Below are 27,573 nucleotides of genomic sequence, written 5' to 3'. Positions count from 1 at the left end.
GTTATGTAGCGGTACGTAGCATACGTGTACATGTAGTTATGTATTGGTATGTAGCGTACGTGTACATGTAGTTATGTAGCGGTACGTAGCATACGTGTACATGTTGTTATGTATTGGTACGTAGCGTACGTGTACATGTAGTTATGTAGCGGTACGTGGTGTACATGTAGTTATGTAGCGGTACGTGGTGTACATGTAGTTATGTAGCGGTATGTAGCGTACGTGTACATGTAGTTATGTAGCGGTACGTGGTGTACATGTAGTTATGTAGCGTACGTGTACATGTAGTTATGTATTGGTATGTAGCATACGTGTACATGTAGTTATGTAGTGGTACGTGGTGTACATGTAGTTATGTAGCGGTACGTGGTGTACATGTAGTTATGTAGTGGTACGTGGTGTACATGTAGTTATGTAGCGGAACGTAGCGTACGTGTACATGTAGTTATGTAGCGGTACGTAGCGTACGTGTACATGTAGTTATGTAGCGGTACGTGGTGTACATGTAGTTATGTAGCGGTACGTAGCGTACGTGTACATGTAGTTATGTAGCGGTACGTAGCGTACGTGTACATGTAGTTATGTAGCGGTACGTGGTGTACATGTAGTTATGTAGCGGTACGTAGCGTACGTGTACATGTAGTTATGTAGCGGTACGTGGTGTACATGTAGTTATGTAGCGGTACGTGGTGTACATGTAGTTATGTAGCGGTACGTAGTGTACATGTAGTTATGTAGCGGTACGTAGTGTACGTGTACATGTAGTTATGTAGTGGTACGTGGTGTACATGTAGTTATGTAGCGGTACGTAGCGTACGTGTACATGTAGTTATGTAGCGGTATGTAGCGTACGTGTACATGTAGTTATGTAGCGGTACGTGGTGTACATGTAGTTATGTAGCGGTACGTGGTGTACATGTAGTTATGTAGCGGTACGTAGTGTACGTGTACATGTAGTTATGTAGTGGTACGTGGTGTACATGTAGTTATGTAGCGGTACGTAGCGTACGTGTACATGTAGTTATGTAGCGGTACGTGGTGTACATGTAGTTATGTAGCGGTACGTAGTGTACATGTAGTTATGTAGCGGTACGTGGTGTACATGTAGTTATGTAGCGGTACGTAGTGTACGTGTACATGTAGTTATGTAGCGGTACGTAGTGTACGTGTACATGTAGTTATGTAGTGTTACGTGGTGTACATGTAGTTATGTAGCGGTACGTGGTGTACATGTAGTTATGTAGCGGTACGTAGTGTACGTGTACATGTAGTTATGTAGCGGTACGTGGTGTAGATGTAGTTATGTAGCGGTACGTAGCATACGTGTACATGTAGCTATGTAGTGGTATGTAGCGTACGTGTACATGTAGTTATGTAGCGGTACGTGGTGTACATGTAGTTATGTAGCGGTACGTAGCATACGTGTACATGTAGCTATGTAGTGGTATGTAGCATACGTGTACATGTAGTTATGTAGCGGTACGTGGTGTACATGTAGCTATGTAGTGGTATGTAGCGTACGTGTACATGTAGTTATGTAGCGTACGTGTACATGTAGTTATGTGTTGGTATGTAGCATACGTGTACATGTAGTTATGTAGCGGTATGTAGCGTACGTGTACATGTAGTTATGTGTTGGTATGTAGCATACGTGTACATGTAGTTATGTAGCGGTATGTAGCGTACGTGTACATGTAGTTATGTGTTGGTATGTAGCATACGTGTACATGTAGTTATGTAGCGGTACGTGGTGTACATGTAGTTATGTAGCGGTATGTAGCGTACGTGTACATGTAGTTATGTAGCGGTACGTGGTGTACATGTAGTTATGTAGCGGTACGTGGTGTACATGTAGTTATGTAGCGGTACGTAGTGTACATGTAGTTATGTAACGGTACGTGGTGTACATGTAGTTATGTAGCGGTCCGTGGTGTACATGTAGTTATGTAGCTTTATGTAGCATACGTGTACATGTAGTTATGTAGCGGTACGTGGTGTACATGTAGTTATGTAGCGGTACGTAGCATACGTGTTCATGTTGTTATGTAGCGGTACGTGGTGTACATGTAGTTATGTAGCGGTATGTAGCGTACGTGTACATGTAGTTATGTGTTGGTATGTAACATACGTGTACATGTAGTTATGTAGTGGTACGTGGTGTATATGTAGTTATGTAGCGGTACGTAGCATACGTGTACATGTAGTTATGTAGCGGTACGTGGTGTACATGTAGTTATGTAGTGGTACGTAGCATACGTGTACATGTAGTTATGTAGCGGTACATAGTGTACGTGTACATGTAGTTATGTAGCGGTATGTAGCCTACGTGTACATGTAGTTATGTAGCGGTACGTAGCGTACGTGTACATGTAGTTATGTAGCGGTACGTGGTGTACATGTAGTTATGTAGCGGTACGTGGTGTACATGTAGTTATGTAGCGGTATGTAGCGTACGTGTACATGTAGTTATGTAGCGGTACATAGCGCACGTGTACATGTAGTTATGTAGCGGTATGTAGCGTACGTGTACATGTAGTTATGTAGCGGTACGTAGCGCACGTGTACATGTAGTTATGTAGTGGTACGTGGTGTACATGTAGTTATGTAGCGGTACGTGGTGTACATGTAGTTATGTAGTGGTATGTAGCGTACGTGTACATGTAGTTATGTAGTGGTACGTAGCGTACGTGTACATGTAGTTATGTAGTGGTACGTGGTGTACATGTAGTTATGTAGCGGTATGTAGCGTACGTGTACATGTAGTTATGTAGTGGTACGTAGCGTACGTGTACATGTAGTTATGTAGTGGTACGTAGCGTACGTGTACATGTAGTTATGTAGTGGTACGTGGTGTACATGTAGTTATGTAGCGGTACGTGGTGTACATGTAGTTATGTAGTGGTATGTAGCGTACGTGTACATGTAGTTATGTAGCGGTACGTGGTGTACATGTAGTTATGTATTGGTATGTAGCGTACGTGTACATGTAGTTATGTAGCGTACATGTACATGTAGTTATGTAGCGGTACGTAGCATACGTGTACATGTAGTTATGTAGCGGTACGTGGTGTACATGTAGTTATGTAGCGGTACGTAGAATATGTGTACACGTAGTTATGTAGCGGTACGTAGCGTACGTGTACATGTGGTTATGTAGCGGTATGTAGCATACGTGTACATGTAGTTATGTAGCGGTACGTGGTGTACATGTAGTTATGTAGCGGTATGTAGCGTACGTGTACATGTAGTTATGTAGCGGTACATAGCGCACGTGTACATGTAGTTATGTAGCGTACATGTACATGTAGTTATGTAGTGGTACGTAGCGTACGTGTACATGTAGTTATGTAGCGGTACGTGGTGTACATGTAGTTATGTAGCGGTACGTAGCGTACGTGTACATGTAGTTATGTAGTGGTACGTAGCGTACGTGTACATGTGGTTATGTAGCGGTATGTAGCATACGTGTACATGTAGTTATGTAGCGGTACGTAGCGCACGTGTACATGTGGTTATGTATTGGTATGTAGCGTACGTGTACATGTAGTTATGTAGCGGTACATAGCGCACGTGTACATGTAGTTATGTAGCGGTATGTAGCGTACGTGTACATGTAGTTATGTAGCGTACGTGTACATGTAGTTATGTAGTGGTACGTGGTGTACATGTAGTTATGTAGCGGTATGTAGCGTACGTGTACATGTAGTTATGTAGCGGTACGTGGTGTACATGTAGTTATGTGTTGGTATGTAGCGTACATGTAGTTATGTAGCGGTACGTAGCGTACGTGTACATGTAGTTATGTAGCGGTACGTGGTGTACATGTAGTTATGTATTGGTACGTAGCGTACGTGTACATGTAGTTATGTAGCGTTACGTAGCGTACGTGTACATGTAGTTATGTAGCGGTACGTAGCGTACGTGTACATGTAGTTATGTAGCGGTACGTGGTGTACATGTAGTTATGTAGCGGTATGTAGCGTACGTGTACATGTAGTTATGTAGTGGTACGTATCATACGTGTACATGTAGTTATGTATTGGTATGTAGCGTACGTGTACATGTAGTTATGTAGCGGTACGTAGCGTACGTGTACATGTAGTTATGTAGCGGTACGTGGTGTACATGTAGTTATGTAGCGTTACGTAGCATACGTGTACATGTAGTTATGTAGCGGTACGTGGTGTACGTGTACACGTAGTTATGTAGCGGTACGTAGCGTACATGTACATGTAGTCATGTAGCGGTACGTGGTGTACATGTAGTTATGTAGCGGTACATGGTGTACATGTAGTTATGTAGTGGTACGTAGCGTACGTGTACATGTAGTTATGTAGCGGTACGTAGCGTACGTGTACATGTAGTTATGTAGCGGTACGTAGCGTACGTGTACATGTAGTTATGTAATTGTACGTGGTGTACATGTAGTTATGTAGCGGTACGTAGCGTACGTGTACATGTAGTTATGTAGCAGTACGTGGTGTACATGTAGTTATGTAGCGGTACGTAGCGTACGTGTACATGTAGTTATGTAGTGGTACGTAGCGTACGTGTACATGTGGTTATGTAGCGGTATGTAGCATACGTGTACATGTAGTTATGTAGCGGTACGTAGCGCACGTGTACATGTGGTTATGTAGCGGTATGTAGCATACGTGTACATGTAGTTATGTAGCGGTACGTAGCATACGTGTACATGTAGTTATGTAGCGGTACGTAGCGTACGTGTACATGTAGTTATGTAATTGTACGTGGTGTACATGTAGTTATGTAGTGGTACGTAGCGTACGTGTACATGTAGTTATGTAGCAGTACGTGGTGTACATGTAGTTATGTAGCGGTACGTAGCGTACGTGTACATGTAGTTATGTAGTGGTACGTAGCGTACGTGTACATGTAGTTATGTAGCGGTATGTAGCATACGTGTACATGTAGTTATGTAGCGGTACGTAGCGCACGTGTACATGTAGTTATGTAGCGGTACGTGGTGTACATGTAGTTATGTAGTGGTACGTAGCATACGTGTACATGTAGTTATGTAGCGTACGTGTACATGTAGTTATGTAGCGGTACGTAGCGTACGTGTACATGTAGTTATGTATTGGTACGTAGCGTACGTGTACATGTAGTTATGTAGCGGTACGTAGCATACGTGTACATGTAGTTATGTAGCGGTACGTGGTGTATATGTAGTTATGTAGCGGTACGTAGCGTACGTGTACATGTAGTTATGTAGTGGTACGTAGCGTACGTGTACATGTAGTTATGTAGCGGTACGTAGCGCACGTGTACATGTAGTTATGTAGCGGTACGTGGTGTACATGTAGTTATGTAGCGGTACGTAGCATACGTGTACATGTAGTTATGTAGTGGTACGTAGCGTACGTGTACATGTAGTTATGTATTGGTACGTAGCGTACGTGTACATGTAGTTATGTAGTGGTACGTAGCGTACGTGTACATGTAGTTATGTAGCGGTACGTAGCGCACGTGTACATGTAGTTATGTAGCGGTACGTGGTGTACATGTAGTTATGTAGCGGTACGTAGCATACGTGTACATGTAGTTATGTAGCGGTACGTAGCGCACGTGTACATGTAGTTATGTAGTGGTACGTGGTGTACATGTAGTTATGTAGCGGTACGTAGCATACGTGTACATGTAGTTATGTAGCGGTACGTAGCGCACGTGTACATGTAGTTATGTAGCGGTACGTAGCGTACGTGTACATGTGGTTATGTAGCGGTATGTAGCATACGTGTACATGTAGTTATGTAGCGGTACGTAGCATACGTGTACATGTAGTTATGTAGCGGTACGTAGCGTACGTGTACATGTAGTTATGTAATTGTACGTGGTGTACATGTAGTTATGTAGCAGTACGTGGTGTACATGTAGTTATGTAGCGGTACGTAGCGTACGTGTACATGTAGTTATGTAGTGGTACGTAGCGTACGTGTACATGTAGTTATGTAGCGGTACGTAGCATACGTGTACATGTAGTTATGTAGCGGTACGTAGCGCACGTGTACATGTAGTTATGTAGCGGTACGTGGTGTACATGTAGTTATGTAGTGGTACGTAGCATACGTGTACATGTAGTTATGTAGCGGTACGTAGCGTACGTGTACATGTAGTTATGTAGCGGTACATGGTGTACATGTAGTTATGTAGTGGTACGTAGCGTACGTGTACATGTAGTTATGTATTGGTACGTAGCGTACGTGTACATGTAGTTATGTAATGGTACGTAGCGTACGTGTACATGTAGTTATGTAGCGGTACGTAGCGCACGTGTACATGTAGTTATGTAGCGGTACGTGGTGTACATGTAGTTATGTAGCGGTACGTGGTGTACATGTAGTTATGTAGTGGTACGTAGCATACGTGTACATGTAGTTATGTAGCGGTACATGGTGTACATGTAGTTATGTAGTGGTACGTAGCGCACGTGTACATGTAGTTATGTAGCGGTACGTAGCGTACGTGTACATGTAGTTATGTAGCGGTACGTGGTGTACATGTAGTTATGTAGCGGTACGTGGTGTACATGTAGTTATGTAGTGGTACGTAGCATACGTGTACATGTAGTTATGTAGCGGTACATGGTGTACATGTAGTTATGTGGTGGTACGTAGCGTACGTGTACATGTAGTTATGTAGCGGTACGTAGCGTACGTGTACATGTAGTTATGTAGCGGTACTTGGTGTACATGTAGTTATGTAGCGGTACGTGGTGTACATGTAGTTATGTAATGGTACGTAGCGTACGTGTACATGTAGTTATGTAGCGGTACGTGGTGTACATGTAGTTATATAGCGGTACGTGGTGTACATGTAGTTATGTAGTGGTACGTAGCATACGTGTACATGTAGTTATGTAGCGGTACATGGTGTACATGTAGTTATGTAGCGGTACGTGGTGTACATGTAGTTATGTAGTGGTATGTAGCATACGTGTACATGTAGTTATGTAGCGGTACATGTAGTTATGTGGTGGTACGTAGCGTACGTGTACATGTAGTTATGTAGCGGTACGTAGCGTACGTGTACATGTAGTTATGTAGCGGTACTTGGTGTACATGTAGTTATGTAGCGGTACGTAGCGTACGTTTACATGTAGTTATGTAGCGGTACGTGGTGTACATGTAGTTATGTAATGGTACGTAGCGTACGTGTACATGTAGTTATGTAGCGGTACGTGGTGTACATGTAGTTATATAGCGGTACGTGGTGTACATGTAGTTATGTAGTGGTACGTAGCGTACGTGTACATGTAGTTATGTAGCGGTACGTAGCGTACGTGTACATGTAGTTATGTAGTGGTACGTAGCATACGTGTACATGTAGTTATGTAGCGGTACTTGGTGTACATGTAGTTATGTAGCGGTACGTAGCGTACGTGTACATGTAGTTATGTAGCGGTACGTGGTGTACATGTAGTTATGTAATGGTACGTAGCGTACGTGTACATGTAGTTATGTAGCGGTACGTAGCGTACGAGTACATGTAGTTATGTAGCGGTACGTAGCGTACGAGTACATGTAGTTATGTAGCGGTACGTAGCGTACGTGTACATGTAGTTATGTAGCGGTACGTGGTGTACATGTAGTTATGTAGTGGTACGTAGCATACGTGTACATGTAGTTATGTAGCGGTACATGGTGTACATGTAGTTATGTGGTGGTACGTAGCGTACGTGTACATGTAGTTATGTAGCGGTACGTAGCGTACGTGTACATGTAGTTATGTAGCGGTACTTGGTGTACATGTAGTTATGTGGTGGTACGTAGCGTACGTGTACATGTAGTTATGTAGCGGTACGTAGCGTACGTGTACATGTAGTTATGTAGCGGTACGTGGTGTACATGTAGTTATGTAGTGGTTTGTAGCATACGTGTACATGTAGTTATGTAGCGGTACATGGTGTACATGTAGTTATGTGGTGGTACGTAGCGTACGTGTACATGTAGTTATGTAGCGGTACGTAGCGTACGTGTACATGTAGTTATGTAGCGGTACGTGGTGTACATGTAGTTATGTAATGGTACGTAGCGTACGTGTACATGTAGTTATGTAGCGGTACGTGGTGTACATTTAGTTATGTAGCGGTACGTGGTGTACATGTAGTTATGTAGTGGTACGTAGCATACGTGTACATGTAGTTATGTAGCGGTACATGGTGTACATGTAGTTATGTAGTGGTACGTAGCGTACGTGTACATGTAGTTATGTAGCGGTACGTGTACATGTAGTTATGTAGCGGTACGTGGTGTACATGTAGTTATGTAATGGTACGTAGCGTACGTGTACATGTAGTTATGTAGCGGTACGTAGCGTACGAGTACATGTAGTTATGTAGCGGTACGTAGCGTACGAGTACATGTAGTTATGTAGCGGTACGTAGCGTACGTGTACATGTAGTTATGTAGCGGTACGTGGTGTACATGTAGTTATGTAGTGGTACGTAGCGTACGTGTACATTTAGTTATGTAGCGGTACGTGGTGTACATGTAGTTATGTAGTGGTACGTAGCATACGTGTACATGTAGTTATGTAGCGGTACTTGGTGTACATGTAGTTATGTAGCGGTACGTAGCGTACGAGTACATGTAGTTATGTAGCGGTACGTGGTGTACATGTAGTTATGTAGCGGTACGTGGTGTACATGTAGTTATGTAATGGTACGTAGCGTACGAGTACATGTAGTTATGTAGCGGTACGTAGCGTACGAGTACATGTAGTTATGTAGCGGTACGTAGCGTACGAGTACATGTAGTTATGTAGCGGTACGTGGTGTACATGTAGTTATGTAGCGGTACGTGGTGTACATGTAGTTATGTAATGGTACGTAGCGTACGAGTACATGTAGTTATGTAGCGGTACGTAGCGTACGAGTACATGTAGTTATGTAGCGGTACGTAGTGTACGAGTACATGTAGTTATGTAGCGGTACGTAGCGTACGAGTACATGTAGTTATGTAGCGGTACGTAGCGTACGTGTACATGTAGTTATGTAGCGGTACGTAGCGTACGTGTACATGTAGTTATGTAGCGGTACGTGGTGTACATGTAGTTATGTAATGGTACGTAGCGTACGTGTACATGTAGTTATGTAGCGGTACGTAGCGTACGTGTACATGTAGTTATGTAGCGGTACGTGGTGTACATGTAGTTATGTAATGGAACGTAGCGTACGTGTACATGTAGTTATGTAGTGGTACGTAGCATACGTGTACATGTAGTTATGTAGCGGTACGTGGTGTACATGTAGTTATGTAGTGGTACATAGCGCACGTGTACATGTAGTTATGTAGCGGTACGTAGCGTACGTGTACATGTAGTTATGTAGTGGTACGTGGTGTACATGTAGTTATGTATTGGTATGTAGCGTACGTGTACATGTAGTTATGTAGCGGTACGTAGCGTACGTGTACATGTAGTTATGTAGTGGTACGTGGTGTACATGTAGTTATGTATTGGTATGTAGCGTACGTGTACATGTAGTTATGTAGCGGTACGTGGTGTACGTGTACATGTAGTTATGTAGCGGTACGTGGTGTACATGTAGTTATGTAGCGGTACGTAGCATACGTGTACATGTAGTTATGTAGCGGTACGTGGTGTACATGTAGTTATGTAGCGGTATGTAGCGTACTACATGTAGTTATGTAGCGGTACGTGGTGTACATGTAGTTATGTAGCGGTACGTGGTGTACTTGTAGTTATGTAGCGGTACGTAGCATACGTGTACATGTAGTTATGTAGTGGTACGTGGTGTGCATGTAGTTATGTAGCGGTACGTGGTGTACGTGTACATGTAGTTATGTGGTGGTACGTAGCGTACGTGTATATGTAGTTATGTAGCGGTACGTAGCGTACATGTAGTTATGTAGCGGTACGTAGCATAGGTGTACATGTAGTTATGTAGTGGTACGTGGTGTACATGTAGTTATATATTGGTATGTAGCGTACGTGTACATGTAGTTATGTAGCGGTACGTTGTGTACATGTAGTTATGTGTTGGTATGTAGCGTACGTGTACATGTAGTTATGTAGCGGTACGTGGTGTACATGTAGTTATGTATTGGTATGTAGCGTACGTGTACATGTAGTTATGTAGCGGTACGTAGCGTACATGTACATGTAGTTATGTAGTGGTACGTAGCATACGTGTACATGTAGTTATGTAGCGGTACGTGGTGTACGTGTACACGTAGTTATGTAGCGGTACGTAGCTTACATGTACATGTAGTTATGTAGCGGTACGTGGTGTACATGTAGTTATGTAGCGGTATGTAGCGTACGTGTACATGTGGTCATGTAGCGGTACGTAGCGTACGTGTACATGTAGTTATGTAGTGGCACGTGGTGTACATGTAGTTATGTAGTGGTACGTAGCGCACGTGTACATGTAGTTATGTAGCGTACGTGTACATGTAGTTATGTAGCGGTACTTGGTGTACATGTAGTTATGTAGCGGTACGTAGCGTACGTGTACATGTAGTTATGTAGCGGTACGTGGTGTACATGTAGTTATGTAGTGGTACGTAGCGCACGTGTACATGTAGTTATGTAGCGGTACATAGCGTACGTGTACATGTAGTTATGTAGTGGTACGTGGTGTACATGTAGTTATGTATTGGTATTTAGCGTACGTGTACATGTAGTTATGTAGCGTACGTGTACATGTAGTTATGTAGCGGTACTTGGTGTACATGTAGTTATGTAGCGGTACGTAGCGTACGTGTACATGTAGTTATGTAGCGGTACGTAGCGTACGTGTACATGTAGTTATGTAGTGGTACGTAGCGTACGTGTACATGTAGTTATGTAGTGGTACGTGGTGTACATGTAGTTATGTATTGGTATGTAGCGTACGTGTACATGTAGTTATGTAGCGGTACGTGGTGTACATGTAGTTATGTAGCGGTACGTGGTGTACATGTAGTTATGTAGCGGTACGTAGCGTACGTGTACATGTAGTTATGTAGCGGTACTTGGTGTACATGTAGTTATGTAGCGGTACGTAGCGTACGTGTACATGTAGTTATGTAGCGGTACGTGGTGTACATGTAGTTATGTAGTGGTACGTAGCGCATGTGTACATGTAGTTATGTAGCGGTACATAGCGTACGTGTACATGTAGTTATGTAGTGGTACGTGGTGTACATGTAGTTATGTATTGGTATTTAGCGTACGTGTACATGTAGTTATGTAGCGTACGTGTACATGTAGTTATGTAGCGGTACTTGGTGTACATGTAGTTATGTAGCGGTACGTAGCGTACGTGTACATGTAGTTATGTAGCGGTGCGTGGTGTACATGTAGTTATGTAATGGTACGTAGCGTACGTGTACATGTAGTTATGTAGCGGTACGTAGCGTACGTGTACATGTAGTTATGTAGTGGTACGTAGCGTACGTGTACATGTAGTTATGTAGCGGTACGTGGTGTACATGTAGTTATGTAGTGGTACGTAGCGTACGTGTACATGTAGTTATGTAGCGGTACGTGGTGTACATGTAGTTATGTAGCGGTACGTGGTGTACATGTAGTTATGTAGCGGTACGTGGTGTACATGTAGTTATGTAGCGGTATGTAGCGTACGTGTACATGTAGTTATGTAGCGGTACGTGGTGTACATGTAGTTATGTAGTGGTACGTAGCGTACGTGTACATGTAGTTATGTAGCGGTACGTGGTGTACATGTAGTTATGTAGTGGTACGTAGCATACGTGTACATGTAGTTATGTAGCGGTACGTAGCGTACGAGTACATGTACTTATGTAGCGGTACGTGGTGTACATGTAGTTATGTAGCGGTACGTGGTGTACATGTAGTTATGTAATGGTACGTAGCGTACGAGTACATGTAGTTATGTAGCGGTACGTAGCGTACGAGTACATGTAGTTATGTAGCGGTACGTAGCGTACGAGTACATGTAGTTATGTAGCGGTACGTGGTGTACATGTAGTTATGTAGCGGTACGTGGTGTACATGTAGTTATGTAATGGTACGTAGCGTACGAGTACATGTAGTTATGTAGCGGTACGTAGCGTACGAGTACATGTAGTTATGTAGCGGTACGTAGCGTACGAGTACATGTAGTTATGTAGCGGTACGTAGCGTACGAGTACATGTAGTTATGTAGCGGTACGTAGCGTACGTGTACATGTAGTTATGTAGCGGTACGTAGCGTACGTGTACATGTAGTTATGTAGCGGTACGTGGTGTACATGTAGTTATGTAATGGTACGTAGCGTACGTGTACATGTAGTTATGTAGCGGTACGTAGCGTACGTGTACATGTAGTTATGTAGCGGTACGTGGTGTACATGTAGTTATGTAATGGAACGTAGCGTACGTGTACATGTAGTTATGTAGTGGTACGTAGCATACGTGTACATGTAGTTATGTAGCGGTACGTGGTGTACATGTAGTTATGTAGTGGTACATAGCGCACGTGTACATGTAGTTATGTAGCGTACGTGTACATGTAGTTATGTAGTGGTACGTGGTGTACATGTAGTTATGTATTGGTATGTAGCGTACGTGTACATGTAGTTATGTAGCGGTACGTAGCGTACGTGTACATGTAGTTATGTAGTGGTACGTGGTGTACATGTAGTTATGTATTGGTATGTAGCGTACGTGTACATGTAGTTATGTAGCGGTACGTGGTGTACGTGTACATGTAGTTATGTAGCGGTACGTGGTGTACATGTAGTTATGTAGCGGTACGTAGCATACGTGTACATGTAGTTATGTAGCGGTACGTGGTGTACATGTAGTTATGTAGCGGTATGTAGCGTTCTACATGTAGTTATGTAGCGGTACGTGGTGTACATGTAGTTATGTAGCGGTACGTGGTGTACTTGTAGTTATGTAGCGGTACGTAGCATACGTGTACATGTAGTTATGTAGTGGTACGTGGTGTGCATGTAGTTATGTAGCGGTACGTGGTGTACGTGTACATGTAGTTATGTGGTGGTACGTAGCGTACGTGTACATGTAGTTATGTAGCGGTACGTAGCATAGGTGTACATGTAGTTATGTAGTGGTACGTGGTGTACATGTAGTTATGTATTGTTATGTAGCGTACGTGTACATGTAGTTATGTAGCGGTACGTTGTGTACATGTAGTTATGTGTTGGTATGTAGCGTACGTGTACATGTAGTTATGTAGCGGTACGTGGTGTACATGTAGTTATGTATTGGTATGTAGCGTACGTGTACATGTAGTTATGTAGCGGTACGTAGCGTACATGTACATGTAGTTATGTAGTGGTACGTAGCATACGTGTACATGTAGTTATGTAGCGGTACGTGGTGTACGTGTACACGTAGTTATGTAGCGGTACGTAGCTTACATGTACATGTAGTTATGTAGCGGTACGTGGTGTACATGTAGTTATGTAGCGGTATGTAGCGTACGTGTACATGTGGTCATGTAGCGGTACGTAGCGTACGTGTACATGTAGTTATGTAGCGGTACGTGGTGTACATGTAGTTATGTAGTGGTACGTAGCGCACGTGTACATGTAGTTATGTAGCGGTACGTAGCGTACGAGTACATGTAGTTATGTAGTGGTACGTGGTGTACATGTAGTTATGTATTGGTATTTAGCGTACGTGTACATGTAGTTATGTAGCGTACGTGTACATGTAGTTATGTAGCGGTACTTGGTGTACATGTAGTTATGTAGCGGTACGTAGCGTACGTGTACATGTAGTTATGTAGCGGTACGTGGTGTACATGTAGTTATGTAGTGGTACGTAGCGCACGTGTACATGTAGTTATGTAGCGGTACATAGCGTACGTGTACATGTAGTTATGTAGTGGTACGTGGTGTACATGTAGTTATGTATTGGTATTTAGCGTACGTGTACATGTAGTTATGTAGCGTACGTGTACATGTAGTTATGTAGCGGTACTTGGTGTACATGTAGTTATGTAGCGTACGTGTACATGTAGTTATGTAGCGGTACGTAACGTACGTGTACATGTAGTTATGTAGCGGTACGTGGTGTACATGTAGTTATGTATTGGTATTTAGCGTACGTGTACATGTAGTTATGTAGCGTACGTGTACATGTAGTTATGTAGCGGTACTTGGTGTACATGTAGTTATGTAGCGTACGTGTACTTGTAGTTATGTAGCGGTACGTAGCGTACGTGTACATGTAGTTATGTAGCGGTACGTAGCGTACGTGTACATGTAGTTATGTATTGGTATGTAGCGTACGTGTACATGTAGTTATGTAGCGGTACGTGGTGTACATGTAGTTATGTAGCGGTACGTAGCATACGTGTACATGTAGTTATGTAGCGGTACGTGGTGTACATGTAGTTATGTAGCGGTATGTAGCGTACGTGTACATGTAGTTATGTAGCGGTACGTGGTGTACATGTAGTTATGTAGCGGTACGTGGTGTACATGTAGTTATGTATTGGTATTTAGCGTACGTGTACATGTAGTTATGTAGTGGTACGTGGTGTACTTGTAGTTATGTAGCGGTACGTAGCATACGTGTACATGTAGTTATGTAGTGGTACGTGGTGTACATGTAGTTATGTAGCGGTACGTGGTGTACGTGTACATGTAGTTATGTAGCGGTACGTAGCGTACGTGTACATGTAGTTATGTAGTGGTACGTGGTGTACATGTAGTTATGTAGCGGTACGTGGTGTACATGTAGTTATGTAGTGGTACGTAGCGCACGTGTACATGTAGTTATGTAGCGGTACATAGCGTACGTGTACATGTAGTTATGTAGCGTACGTGTACATGTAGTTATGTAGCGGTACTTGGTGTACATGTAGTTATGTAGCGGTACGTAGCGTACGTGTACATGTAGTTATGTAGCGGTACGTGGTGTACATGTAGTTATGTAATGGTACGTAGCGTACGTGTACATGTAGTTATGTAGTGGTACGTAGCGTACGTGTACATGTAGTTATGTAGTGGTACGTGGTGTACATGTAGTTATGTATTGGTATGTAGCGTACGTGTACATGTATTTATGTAGCGGTACGTGGTGTACATGTAGTTATGTAGCGGTACGTGGTGTACATGTAGTTATGTAGCGGTACGTAGCATACGTGTACATGTAGTTATGTAGCGGTACGTGGTGTACATGTAGTTATGTAGCGGTATGTAGCGTACGTGTACATGTAGTTATGTAGCGGTACGTGGTGTACATGTAGTTATGTAGCGGTACGTGGTGTACATGTAGTTATGTATTGGTATTTAGCGTACGTGTACATGTAGTTATGTAGTGGTACGTGGTGTACTTGTAGTTATGTAGCGGTACGTAGCATACGTGTACATGTAGTTATGTAGTGGTACGTGGTGTACATGTAGTTATGTAGCGGTACGTGGTGTACATGTAGTTATGTAGCGGTACGTGGTGTACATGTAGTTATGTATTGGTATTTAGCGTACGTGTACATGTAGTTATGTAGTGGTACGTGGTGTACTTGTAGTTATGTAGCGGTACGTAGCGTACGTGTACATGTAGTTATGTAGTGGTACGTGGTGTACATGTAGTTATGTATTGGTATTTAGCGTACGTGTACATGTAGTTATGTAGTGGTACGTGGTGTACATGTAGTTATGTATTGGTACGTGGTGTACTTGTAGTTATGTAGCGGTACGTAGCATACGTGTACATGTAGTTATGTAGTGGTACGTGGTGTACATGTAGTTATGTAGCGGTGCGTGGTGTACATGTAGTTATGTAGCGGTACGTGGTGTACATGTAGTTATGTAGCGGTACGTGGTGTACATGTAGTTATGTAGTGGTACGTAGCATACGTGTACATGTAGTTATGTAGCGGTACATGGTGTACATGTAGTTATGTAGTGGTACTTGGTGTACATGTAGTTATGTAGCGGTATGTAGCGTACGTGTACATGTAGTTATGTAGCGGTACTTGGTGTACATGTAGTTATGTAGCGGTACGTGGTGTACATGTAGTTATGTAGTGGTACGTAGCGTACGTGTACATGTAGTTATGTAGTGGTACGTGGTGTTCATGTAGTTATGTAGCGGTACGTGGTGTACATGTAGTTATGTAGTGGTACGTAGCATACGTGTACATGTAGTTATGTAGTGGTACGTGGTGTACATGTAGTTATGTAGCGGTACGTGGTGTACATGTAGTTATGTAGTGGTACGTAGCGTACGTGTACATGTAGTTATGTAGCGGTACGTGGTGTACATGTAGTTATGTAATGGTACGTAGCGTACGTGTACATGTAGTTATGTAGTGGTACGTAGCGTACGTGTACATGTAGTTATGTAGCGGTACGTGGTGTACATGTAGTTATGTAGCGTACGTGTACATGTAGTTATGTAGCGGTACGTAGCGTACGTGTACATGTAGTTATGTAGTGGTACGTGGTGTACATGTAGTTATGTAGCGGTACATGGTGTACATGTAGTTATGTATTGGTATGTAGCGTACGTGTACATGTAGTTATGTAGCGGTACGTGGTGTACATGTAGTTATGTAGCGGTACGTGGTGTACATGTAGTTGTGTAGCGGTACGTAGCATACATGTACATGTAGTTATGTAGCGGTACGTGGTGTACATGTAGTTATGTAGTGGTACGTAGCATACATGTACATGTAGTTATGTAGCGGTACGTGGTGTACATGTAGTTATGTAGTAGTACGTAGCATACGTGTACATGTAGTTATGTAGCGGTACAAGGTGTACATGTAGTTATGTAGTGGTACGTAGCGTACGTGTACATGTAGTTATGTAGCGGTACGTAGCGTACGTGTACATGTAGTTATGTAGCGGTACGTGGTGTACATGTAGTTATGTAGTGGTACGTAGCGTACGTGTACATGTAGTTATGTAGCGGTACGTGGTGTACATGTAGTTATGTAGTGGTACGTAGCGTACGTGTACATGTAGTTATGTAGTGGTACGTGGTGTACATGTAGTTATGTAGCGGTACGTAGCGTACGTGTACATGTAGTTATGTAGCGGTACGTGGTGTACATGTAGTTATGTAGCTGTACGTAGCGTACGTGTACATGTAGTTATGTAGCGGTACGTGGTGTACATGTAGTTATGTAGCGGTACGTGGTGTACATGTAGTTATGTAGTGGTACGTAGCGTACGTGTACATGTAGTTATGTAGCGTACGTGTACATGTAGTTATGTAGTGGTACGTAGCGTACGTGTACATGTAGTTATGTAGCGGTACGTGGTGTACATGTAGTTATGTAGCGGTACGTAGCGTACGTGTACATGTAGTTATGTAGCGGTACGTGGTGTACATGTAGTTATGTAGCTGTACGTAGCGTACGTGTACATGTAGTTATGTAGCGGTACGTGGTGTACATGTAGTTATGTAGCGGTACGTAGCGTACGTGTACATGTAGTTATGTAGCGATACGTGGTGTACATGTAGTTATGTAGCGGTACGTGGTGTACATGTATTTATGTAGCGGTACGTGGTGTACATGTAGTTATGTAGTGGTACGTGGTGTACATGTAGTTATGTAATGGTACGTGGTGTACATGTAGTTATGTAGTGGTACGTAGCGTACGTGTACATGTAGTTATGTAGCGGTACGTGGTGTACATGTAGTTATGTAGTGGTACGTAGCATACATCTACATGTAGTTATGTAGCGGTACGTGGTGTACATGTAGTTATGTAGTGGTACGTAGCATACGTGTACATGTAGTTATGTAGCGGTACGTGGTGTACATGTAGTTATGTAGCGGTACGTAGCATACGTGTACATGTAGTTATGTAGCGGTACGTGGTGTACATGTAGTTATGTAGTGGTACGTGGTGTACATGTAGTTATGTAGTGGTACGTAGCGTACGTGTACATGTAGTTATGTAGCGGTACGTGGTGTACATGTAGTTATGTAGTGGTACGTGGTGTACATGTAGTTATGTAGTGGTACGTAGCATACATGTACATGTAGTTATGTAGCGGTACGTGGTGTACATGTAGTTATGTAGTGGTACGTAGCGTACGTGTACATGTAGTTATGTAGCGGTACGTGGTGTACATGTAGTTATGTAGTGGTACGTAGCATACGTGTACATGTAGTTATGTAGCAGTACGTGGTGTACATGTAGTTATGTAGTGGTACGTAGCATACATGTACATGTAGTTATGTAGCGGTACGTGGTGTACATGTAGTTATGTAGCGGTACGTAGCATACATGTACATGTAGTTATGTAGCGGTACGTGGTGTACATGTAGTTATGTAGTGGTTCGTAGCGTACGTGTACATGTAGTTATGTAGTGGTACGTAGCGTACATGTACATGTAGTTATGTAGCGGTACGTGGTGTACATGTAGTTATGTAGTGGTTCGTAGCGTACGTGTACATCTAGTTATGTAGCGGTACGTAGCGCACGTGTACATGTAGTTATGTAGCGGTACGTAGCGTACGTGTATATGTAGTTATGTAGCGGTACGTAGCGTACGTGTACATGTAGTTATGTAGCTTTATGTAGCATACGTGTACATGTAGTTATGTAGCGTACGTGTACATGTAGTTATGTAGCGGTACGTAGCGTACGTGTACATGTAGTTATGTAGCTTTATGTAGCATACGTGTACATGTAGTTACGTAGCGTACGTGTACATGTAGTTATGTAGCGGTACGTGGTGTACATGTAGTTATGTAGTGGTACGTAGCATACGTGTACATGTAGTTATGTAGTGGTACGTAGCGCACGTGTACATGTAGTTATGTAGCGGTACGTAGCGTACGTGTACATGTAGGTATGTAGTGGTACGTGGTGTACATGTAGTTATGTAGTGGTACGTAGCGTACGTGTACATGTAGTTATGTAGCGGTACGTGGTGTACATGTAGTTATGTAGCGGTACGTAGCGCACGTGTACATGTAGTTATGTAGCGGTACGTAGCGCACGTGTACATGTAGTTATGTAGCGGTACGTAGCGTACGTGTACATGTAGTTATGTAGCGGTACGTAGCGTACGTGTACATGTAGTTATGTAGCTTTATGTAGCATACGTGTACATGTAGTTATGTAGCGTACGTGTACATGTAGTTATGTAGCGGTACGTAGCGTACGTGTACATGTAGTTATGTAGCTTTATGTAGCATACGTGTACATGTAGTTATGTAGCGGTACGTGGTGTACATGTAGTTATGTAGTGGTACGTAGCGTACGTGTACATGTAGTTATGTAGCGGTGCGTGGTGTACTTGTAGTTATGTATTGGTACGTAGCATACATGTACATGTAGTTATGTAGCGGTACGTGGTGTACATATAGTTATGTAGTGGTACGTAGCGTACGTGTACATGTAGTTATGTAGCGGTACGTGGTGTACATGTAGTTATGTAGTGGTACGTAGCGTACGTGTACATGTAGTTATGTAGCGGTACGTGGTGTACATGTAGTTATGTAGTGGTACGTAGCATACGTGTACATGTAGTTATGTAGCGGTACGTGGTGTACATGTAGTTATGTAGTGGTACGTAGCGTACGTGTACATGTAGTTATGTAGCGGTACGTGGTGTACATGTAGTTATGTAGTGGTACGTAGCATACGTGTACATGTAGTTATGTAGCGGTATGTGGTGTACATGTAGTTATGTAGCGGTATGTAGCGTACGTGTACATGTAGTTATGTAGTGGTACGTGGTGTACATGTAGTTATGTAGTGGTACGTGGTGTACATGTAGTTATGTAGTGGTACGTAGCATACGTGTACATGTAGTTATGTAGCGGTACGTGGTGTACATGTAGTTATGTAGTGGTACGTAGCGTACGTGTACATGTAGTTATGTAGCAGTACGTGGTGTACATGTAGTTATGTAGTGGTACGTGGTGTACATGTAGTTATGTAGCAGTACGTGGTGTACATGTAGTTATGTAGCGGTACGTGGTGTACATGTAGTTATGTAGTGGTACGTAGCGTACGTGTACATGTAGTTATGTAGCGGTACGTGGTGTACATGTAGTTATGTAGTGGTACGTAGCGTACGTGTACATGTATTTATGTAGCAGTACGTGGTGTACATGTAGTTATGTAGTGGTACGTAGCGTACGTGTACATGTAGTTATGTAGCAGTACGTGGTGTACATGTAGTTATGTAGCGGTATGTAGCGTACGTGTACATGTAGTTATGTAGCGGTACGTGGTGTACATGTAGTTATGTAGTGGTACGTAGCGTACGTGTACATGTAGTTATGTAGCGGTACGTGGTGTACATGTAGTTATGTAGCGGTACGTAGCATACATGTACATGTAGTTATGTAGCGGTACGTGGTGTACATGTAGTTATGTAGTGGTACGTAGCATACGTGTACATGTAGTTATGTAGCGGTACGTAGCGCACGTGTACATGTAGTTATGTAGCGGTACGTAGCGTACGTGTACATGTAGTTATGTAGCGGTACGTAGCGTACGTGTACATGTAGTTATGTAGCGGTACGTAGCGCACGTGTACATGTAGTTATGTAGTGGTACGTAGCATACATGTGCATGTAGTAATGTAGCGGTACGTGGTGTACATGTAGTTATGTAGTGGTTCGTAGCATACGTGTACATGTAGTTATGTAGCGGTACGTAGCGCACGTGTACATGTAGTTATGTAGCGGTACGTGGTGTACATGTAGTTATGTAGCAGTACGTGGTGTACATGTAGTTATGTAGTGGTACGTAGCGTACGTGTACATGTAGTTATGTAGCGGTACGTGGTGTACATGTAGTTATGTAGCGGTACGTAGCATACATGTACATGTAGTTATGTAGCGGTACGTGGTGTACATGTAGTTATGTAGTGGTACGTAGCATACGTGTACATGTAGTTATGTAGCGGTACGTAGCGCACGTGTACATGTAGTTATGTAGCGGTACGTAGCGTACGTGTACATGTAGTTATGTAGCTGTACGTAGCGTACGTGTACATGTAGTTATGTAGCGGTACGTAGCGCACGTGTACATGTAGTTATGTAGTGGTACGTAGCATACATGTACATGTAGTAATGTAGCGGTACGTGGTGTACATGTAGTTATGTAGTGGTTCGTAGCATACGTGTACATGTAGTTATGTAGCGGTACGTAGCGCACGTGTACATGTAGTTATGTAGCGGTACGTAGCGTACGTGTACATGTAGTTATGTAGCGGTACGTAGCGCACGTGTACATGTAGTTATGTAGCGGTACGTAGCGTACGTGTACATGTAGTTATGTAGCGGTACGTAGCGTACGTGTACATGTATTTATGTAGCTTTATGTAGCATACGTGTACATGTAGTTATGTAGCGTACGTGTACATGTAGTTATGTAGCGGTACGTAGCGTACGTGTACATGTAGTTATGTAGCGGTACGTAGCGTACGTGTACATGTAGTTATGTAGCTTTATGTAGCGTACGTGTACATGTAGTTATGTAGCGGTACGTGGTGTAAATGTAGTTATGTAGCGGTACGTAGCGTACGTGTACATGTTATGTAGCTGTACGTAGCGTACGTGTACATGTAGTTATGTAGCTTTATGTAGCATACGTGTACATGTAGTTACGTAGCGTACGTGTACATGTAGTTATGTAGCGGTACGTGGTGTACATGTAGTTACGTAGCGTACGTGTACATGTAGTTATGTAGCTTTATGTAGCATACGTGTACATGTAGTTACGTAGCGTACGTGTACATGTAGTTATGTAGCGGTACGTGGTGTACATGTAGTTTTGTAGTGGTACGTAGCATACGTGTACATGTAGTTCTGTAGTGGTACGTAGCGCACGTGTACATGTAGTTGTGTAGCGGTACGTAGCGTACGTGTACATGTAGTTATGTAGCTTTATGTAGCATACGTGTACATGTAGTTATGTAGCGTACGTGTACATGTAGTTATGTAGCGGTACGTAGCGTACGTGTACATGTAGTTATGTAGCTTTATGTAGCATACGTGCACATGTAGTTATGTAGCGGTACGTGGTGTACATGTAGTTATGTAGCCGTACGTAGCGTACGTGTACATGTAGTTATGTAGCTTTATGTAGCATACGTGTACATGTAGTTATGTAGCGTACGTGTACATGTAGTTATGTAGCGGTACGTAGCGTTCGTGTACATGTGGTTATGTAGCTTTATGTAGCATACGTGTACATGTAGTTATGTAGCGCACGTGTACATGTAGTTATGTAGCGGTACGTAGCGTACGTGTACATGTAGTTATGTAGCTTTATGTAGCATACGTGTACATGTAGTTATGTAGCGCACGTGTACATGTAGTTATGTAGCGGTACGTAGCGTACGTGTGCATGTAGTTATGTAGCTTTATGTAGCGTACGTGTACATGTAGTTATGTTGCTTTATGTAGCATACGTGTACATGTAGTTATGTAGCGGTACGTGGTGTACATGTAGTTATGTAGTGGTACGTAGCGCACGTGTACATGTAGTTATGTAGCGGTACGTAGCGCAAGTGTACATGTAGTTATGTAGCGGTACGTAGCATACGTGTACATGTAGTTATGTAGCGGTACGTGGTGTACATGTAGTTATGTAATGGTATGTAGCGTACGTGTACATGTAGTTATGTAGCGGTACGTGGTGTACATGTAGTTATGTAGTGGTACGTGGTGTACATGTAGTTATGTAGTGGTACGTAGCGTACGTGTACATGTAGTTATGTAGCGGTACGTGGTGTACATGTAGTTATGTAGTGGTACGTAGCGCACGTGTACATGTAGTTATGTAGCGGTACGTAGCGCAAGTGTACATGTAGTTATGTAGCGGTACGTAGCATACGTGTACATGTAGTTATGTAGCGGTACGTGGTGTACATGTAGTTATGTAATGGTATGTAGCGTACGTGTACATGTAGTTATGTAGCGGTACGTGGTGTACATGTAGTTATGTAGTGGTACGTGGTGTACATGTAGTTATGTAGCGGTACGTAGCGTACGTGTACATGTAGTTATGTAGTGGTACGTAGCGCTCGTGTACATGTAGTTATGTAGCGGTACGTGGTGTACATGTAGTTATGTATTGGTATGTAGCGTACGTGTACATGTAGTTATGTAGCGGTACGTGGTGTACATGTAGTTATGTAGTGGTACGTGGTGTACATGTAGTTATGTAGTGGTACGTAGCATATGTGTACATGTAGTTATGTAGCGGTACGTAGCGTACGTGTACATGTAGTTATGTAGCGGTACGTAGCGTACGTGTACATGTAGTTATGTAGCGGTACGTAGCGCACGTGTACATGTAGTTATGTAGCGGTACGTAGCGTACGTGTACATGTAGTTATGTATCGGTACGTGGTGTACATGTAGTTATGTAGCTTTATGTAGCATACGTGTACATGTAGTTATGTAGCGCACGTGTACATGTAGTTATGTAGCGGTACGTAGCGTACGTGTACATGTAGTTATGTAGCTTTATGTAGCATACGTGTACATGTAGTTACGTAGCGTACGTGTACATGTAGTTATGTAGCGGTACGTGGTGTACATGTAGTTATGTTGCTTTATGTAGCATACGTGTACATGTAGTTATGTAGCGGTACGTGGTGTACATGTAGTTATGTAGCGGTACGTGGTGTACATGTAGTTATGTAGTGGTACGTAGCATATGTGTACATGTAGTTATGTAGTGGTACGTAGCATATGTGTACATGTAGTTATGTAGCGGTATGTAGCGCACGTGTACATGTAGTTATGTATTGGTACGTAGCGTACGTGTACATGTAGTTATGTAGCGGTACGTGGTGTACATGTAGTTATGTAGCGGTACGTGGTGTACATGTAGTTATGTAGCGGTACGTGGTGTACATGTAGTTATGTAGCGGTACGTGGTGTACATGTAGTTATGTAGCGGTACGTGGTGTACATGTAGTTATGTAGCGGTACGTGGTGTACATGTAGTTATGTAGCGGTACGTGGTGTACATGTAGTTATGTAGCGGTACGTAGCGCACGTGTACATGTAGTTATGTAGCGGTACGTAGCGTACGTGTACATGTAGTTATGTAGCGGTACGTAGCGTACGTGTACATGTAGTTATGCAGCTTTATGTAGCATACGTGTACATGTAGTTATGTAGCGGTACGTAGCGTACGTGTACATGTAGTTATGTAGCTTTATGTAGCATTCGTGTACATGTAGTTATGTAGCGTACGTGTACATGTAGTTATGTAGCTTTATGTAGCATTCGTGTACATGTAGTTATGTAGCGTACGTGTACATGTAGTTATGTAGCTTTATGTAGCATACGTGTACATGTAGTTATGTAGCGTACGTGTACATGTAGTTATGTAGCTTTATGTAGCATTCGTGTACATGTAGTTATGTAGCGTACGTGTACATGTAGTTATGTAGCGGTACGTAGTGTACATGTAGCGGTACGTTTCCCGCTCCCATAGAGCTGCATTACTGTGGTGGATTTTTGGTCCAGGAGGGGCATCTATCATACAAGGTGTAATTAGTGCAGGCTGCGGCTCATATTTCCAGCTGATTTTTTTTACTTTTGGGTAAATGCACTAGAGCTGATCTGAATTGTCTCCTCTCATCCGCAGGCTGATAGACATAGCGAGGAAGCTGGACAAAGCGGAGCGGGAGCCGCTGGCGAGGTGCGCTCACTACTTCAAAAAGCTGCAGCATCACGGCTACGCGGCCGAGACGTACATGAAGATCGGGGACCTGAAGGCACTGGTCCTGCTGCACGTGGAGACCCAACACTGGGAGGAGGTGAGTGCCAGATCCGGATTAGGAACCGCGGACAGGTCCCGCACTTTAGTAAGTAACTTCTTCACTAATGGTCTTTGGGATCTGATGCTAGTTTACATCACATCCCAATGCTGCATCACCAGCAGTAATCCTGACGCTCGCAAGACTGGTTATAGGCTCCACGATAGAGACCGTGCTACAGCGAAGGACCGGGGTACTCCGCTAACGTCCGTAATGGGCTGCCGTGAGGTAACGGGTCTGAGCTGAACACCGGCAGCAAAGATGACGTCTTCTTACAGTTTTCCAAACTTTAGGATTTATTATTATCTGTTTGTGTTAAAACCAGAGCAGCCCCTAAAGCTAATTAAGACCTCACGTCCCTAAACTCATTCGGATCAAATATTAACTCATTAAGACCCCATAATAGACCCTTAAAATTAATAGTCTCTGTACCTCACTATAAATTTACCATACCACAGATGAGCCCCCTAACAATTGTTAACTCCTAAGATAAAATGCTAAAAGTAATCATACCTTAGACCCAAACCCAGAGCCAGAACAGACCCCAACATAATTTAGATCACATACTGGACCCTAAAATTACTAAATCCCCAGACCAGATATAAAAGACAGCCATGCTCCATGACCCACACCGGTCCATGGCCGCCGTGCAAGACCCGGACAGAGTTCTGCTCGACGCGTGATGACCACGTCCTCCTCCTCCATTGCATCTACAAGCCCCCCACTCACTACTTACACCTGGACTCTGATTTTTGACTTTTAAGCTGAGAAATTGAGAATTCCCTGTGAGGCAGAATCCCGACATCTGCACTTTGTAAAGTTGTCCCCTGTGTGATTCCTGCCTGTCGTGTGCTCCTATCTCATCGCCCTCCTGTCAGTCATGGTGTCAATGTCTATTTCCAGGCATTTGCTTTAGTAGAGAAATATCCAGAATACAAGGACGAGGTTTACGTTCCCTACGCACAATGGCTGGCTGAGAACGACCGCTTTGAAGAAGCCCAGAAGGGTGGGTATGCCCCCATGTGTAACCCTGCCTCGCCCTGATGATTGCGCCCATTGGGAACGACTGCTGCAATGTGTCCACCACAACCCTCACTATCTGCCTTCCTTTTAATAGCCTTCCACAAAGCCGGACGCCAGGACGAAGCCGTCAGGGTCCTGGAGCAGCTTACCCACAATGCCGTGGTGGAAAGCAGATTTAATGACGCATCTTATTATTACTGGATGCTGTCTATGCAGTGCCTGGATATTGCACAAGGTGACAGAGGCTTTACTGTCCTATTATGCAGGTTTGATATTAAATGTTGCTGCTCACATGCTGTTTATGGGAGCGACGCTGCAGAATCGGGGAAGGGGGATGGTCTGTTCACAAGTACCTTGTCCATACAGGCTGCTGTATGGATGGGAAACATCTATGTATCTAGATATATACCATGTTCCCCATGCACCCAACACAGGCCTAAAGAAGTATAGATATATTATACATATGCTATATGAAGGGAACAGATGCCATGATAAATACATTTATATTGCTCCATAGCCCTTGGGCTTCGCCTCTGCATGCCTATATCGTTGCATGTGTCCGAGGCGTCCATTGAAGGCGTATATCAGGATTTACTCTCCACACATACCTCCGAGACATACACCTTACTGTCTGAATTGCATATGTTTTACATGGCGGCTGAAGTCAAAGTCCATGAACGGACCACAATCCAACTGCAGGGTCCGACCCCAAACTAACAGCCTCATATACGCCTATTCTGTTATATTGGGTCCATGTACAGACAGTGGAACCTGTGACCCTTCTTAATTCTGCTTCCAGCATATCCTCAGTAAAACATTAAAGGTCCCATTTATTCGGCATAAAGTAACCTGTCCGTCCATCTAATGAGATCTAAGAGGTTCAGCGACAGATCTGTCAGCGACACCAGACATTACCATCTGTAGGTTTTTACAGGAAGCCTCATGTTGTGTTAACGACTCGGTTTATTCCTTCCTGTAGATAATGAGGAGAAGCAGGACGCCATGCTGCACAAGTTTCACTATTTCCAGCATCTGGCCGAACTTTATCATGCCTACCACTCCATCCAGAGATACACTGTGAGTAGCCAGGCAGTGTCCAATGGTGACTACTGAATAACTGCCAGTGACTATAAGCCGTCCACATGGATAGGTGCTAACTTGTGTAGCGGTGGGGGCTGACCTGCTGGGACCCCCACCCATCCACAAGTACAGTTCTCGGCTCAGTCCCATGGAGCATGCATAGAGCAGGGAACACGCATGTACTGCCTCTGCTCCATTTTATATGATGTGTTTACCCCTGCGGTCTCTTTAAGTCCTGTGATTGTCACCCAGCATCTGTATAATTTCGTGTCCGTTTACTTTTATAGATTTTTGCACCTTTCTCATCATCCTCTGCTTTTTCTTTTCAGGATGAACCATTCAGTTCTCACTTACCAGAAACCTTATTCAATATCTCCAGATTCCTGCTGCACAGTCTGACCAAAGAGAGTCCCCTGGGCATATCCAAAGTGTATCCTTCATCACAGAGTATTGTTATCGACGAATCCCAGCGATAAATTCCTGAGGTTTATCGTTACAGGGACAGAACAACATGGCTGCTTTTATATATAAGTAGTGTACAGGTTGTATCTGGCTCTATTGAAGTGAATGGGGCTGAGCTACAATACCTCACATAAAACATAGACAGGTGTAGAGCTGTTTTTGGAAGAAAGCAGCCATGTTTTTCTAATTTTGTACACCCCCCTTTTAAAGGGGTAATCCAGTGAAGATTTGTTATCATGTATCCACTGCATAGGTGATAACTTTAAAGATTGAGGTGGATC

General features: G+C 43.2%; 1 protein-coding gene across 1 annotated transcript in view; it reads left to right on the top strand.

The window, feature by feature from the left end:
- IFT122 (intraflagellar transport 122) overlaps positions 1 to 27,573 on the top strand; it is a 101,934-nt gene that overhangs the window by 60,466 nt on the left and 13,895 nt on the right. Inside the window, exons 19-23 of the mRNA XM_073645004.1 lie at positions 24,556 to 24,727; positions 25,631 to 25,733; positions 25,845 to 25,985; positions 26,730 to 26,827; positions 27,160 to 27,260. Coding sequence (XP_073501105.1) covers positions 24,556 to 24,727; positions 25,631 to 25,733; positions 25,845 to 25,985; positions 26,730 to 26,827; positions 27,160 to 27,260 — 615 coding nt within the window. The remainder of the gene's footprint in view (positions 1 to 24,555; positions 24,728 to 25,630; positions 25,734 to 25,844; positions 25,986 to 26,729; positions 26,828 to 27,159; positions 27,261 to 27,573) is intronic.

This window comes from Phyllobates terribilis, unplaced genomic scaffold, assembly GCF_046119375.1.
Source record: "Phyllobates terribilis strain yellow unplaced genomic scaffold, ASM4611937v1 Scaffold_8__6_contigs__length_399053987, whole genome shotgun sequence".
NCBI classification, from domain to species: domain Eukaryota; kingdom Metazoa; phylum Chordata; class Amphibia; order Anura; family Dendrobatidae; genus Phyllobates; species Phyllobates terribilis.
This window is presented reverse-complemented; position numbering and strand designations above follow the sequence as displayed.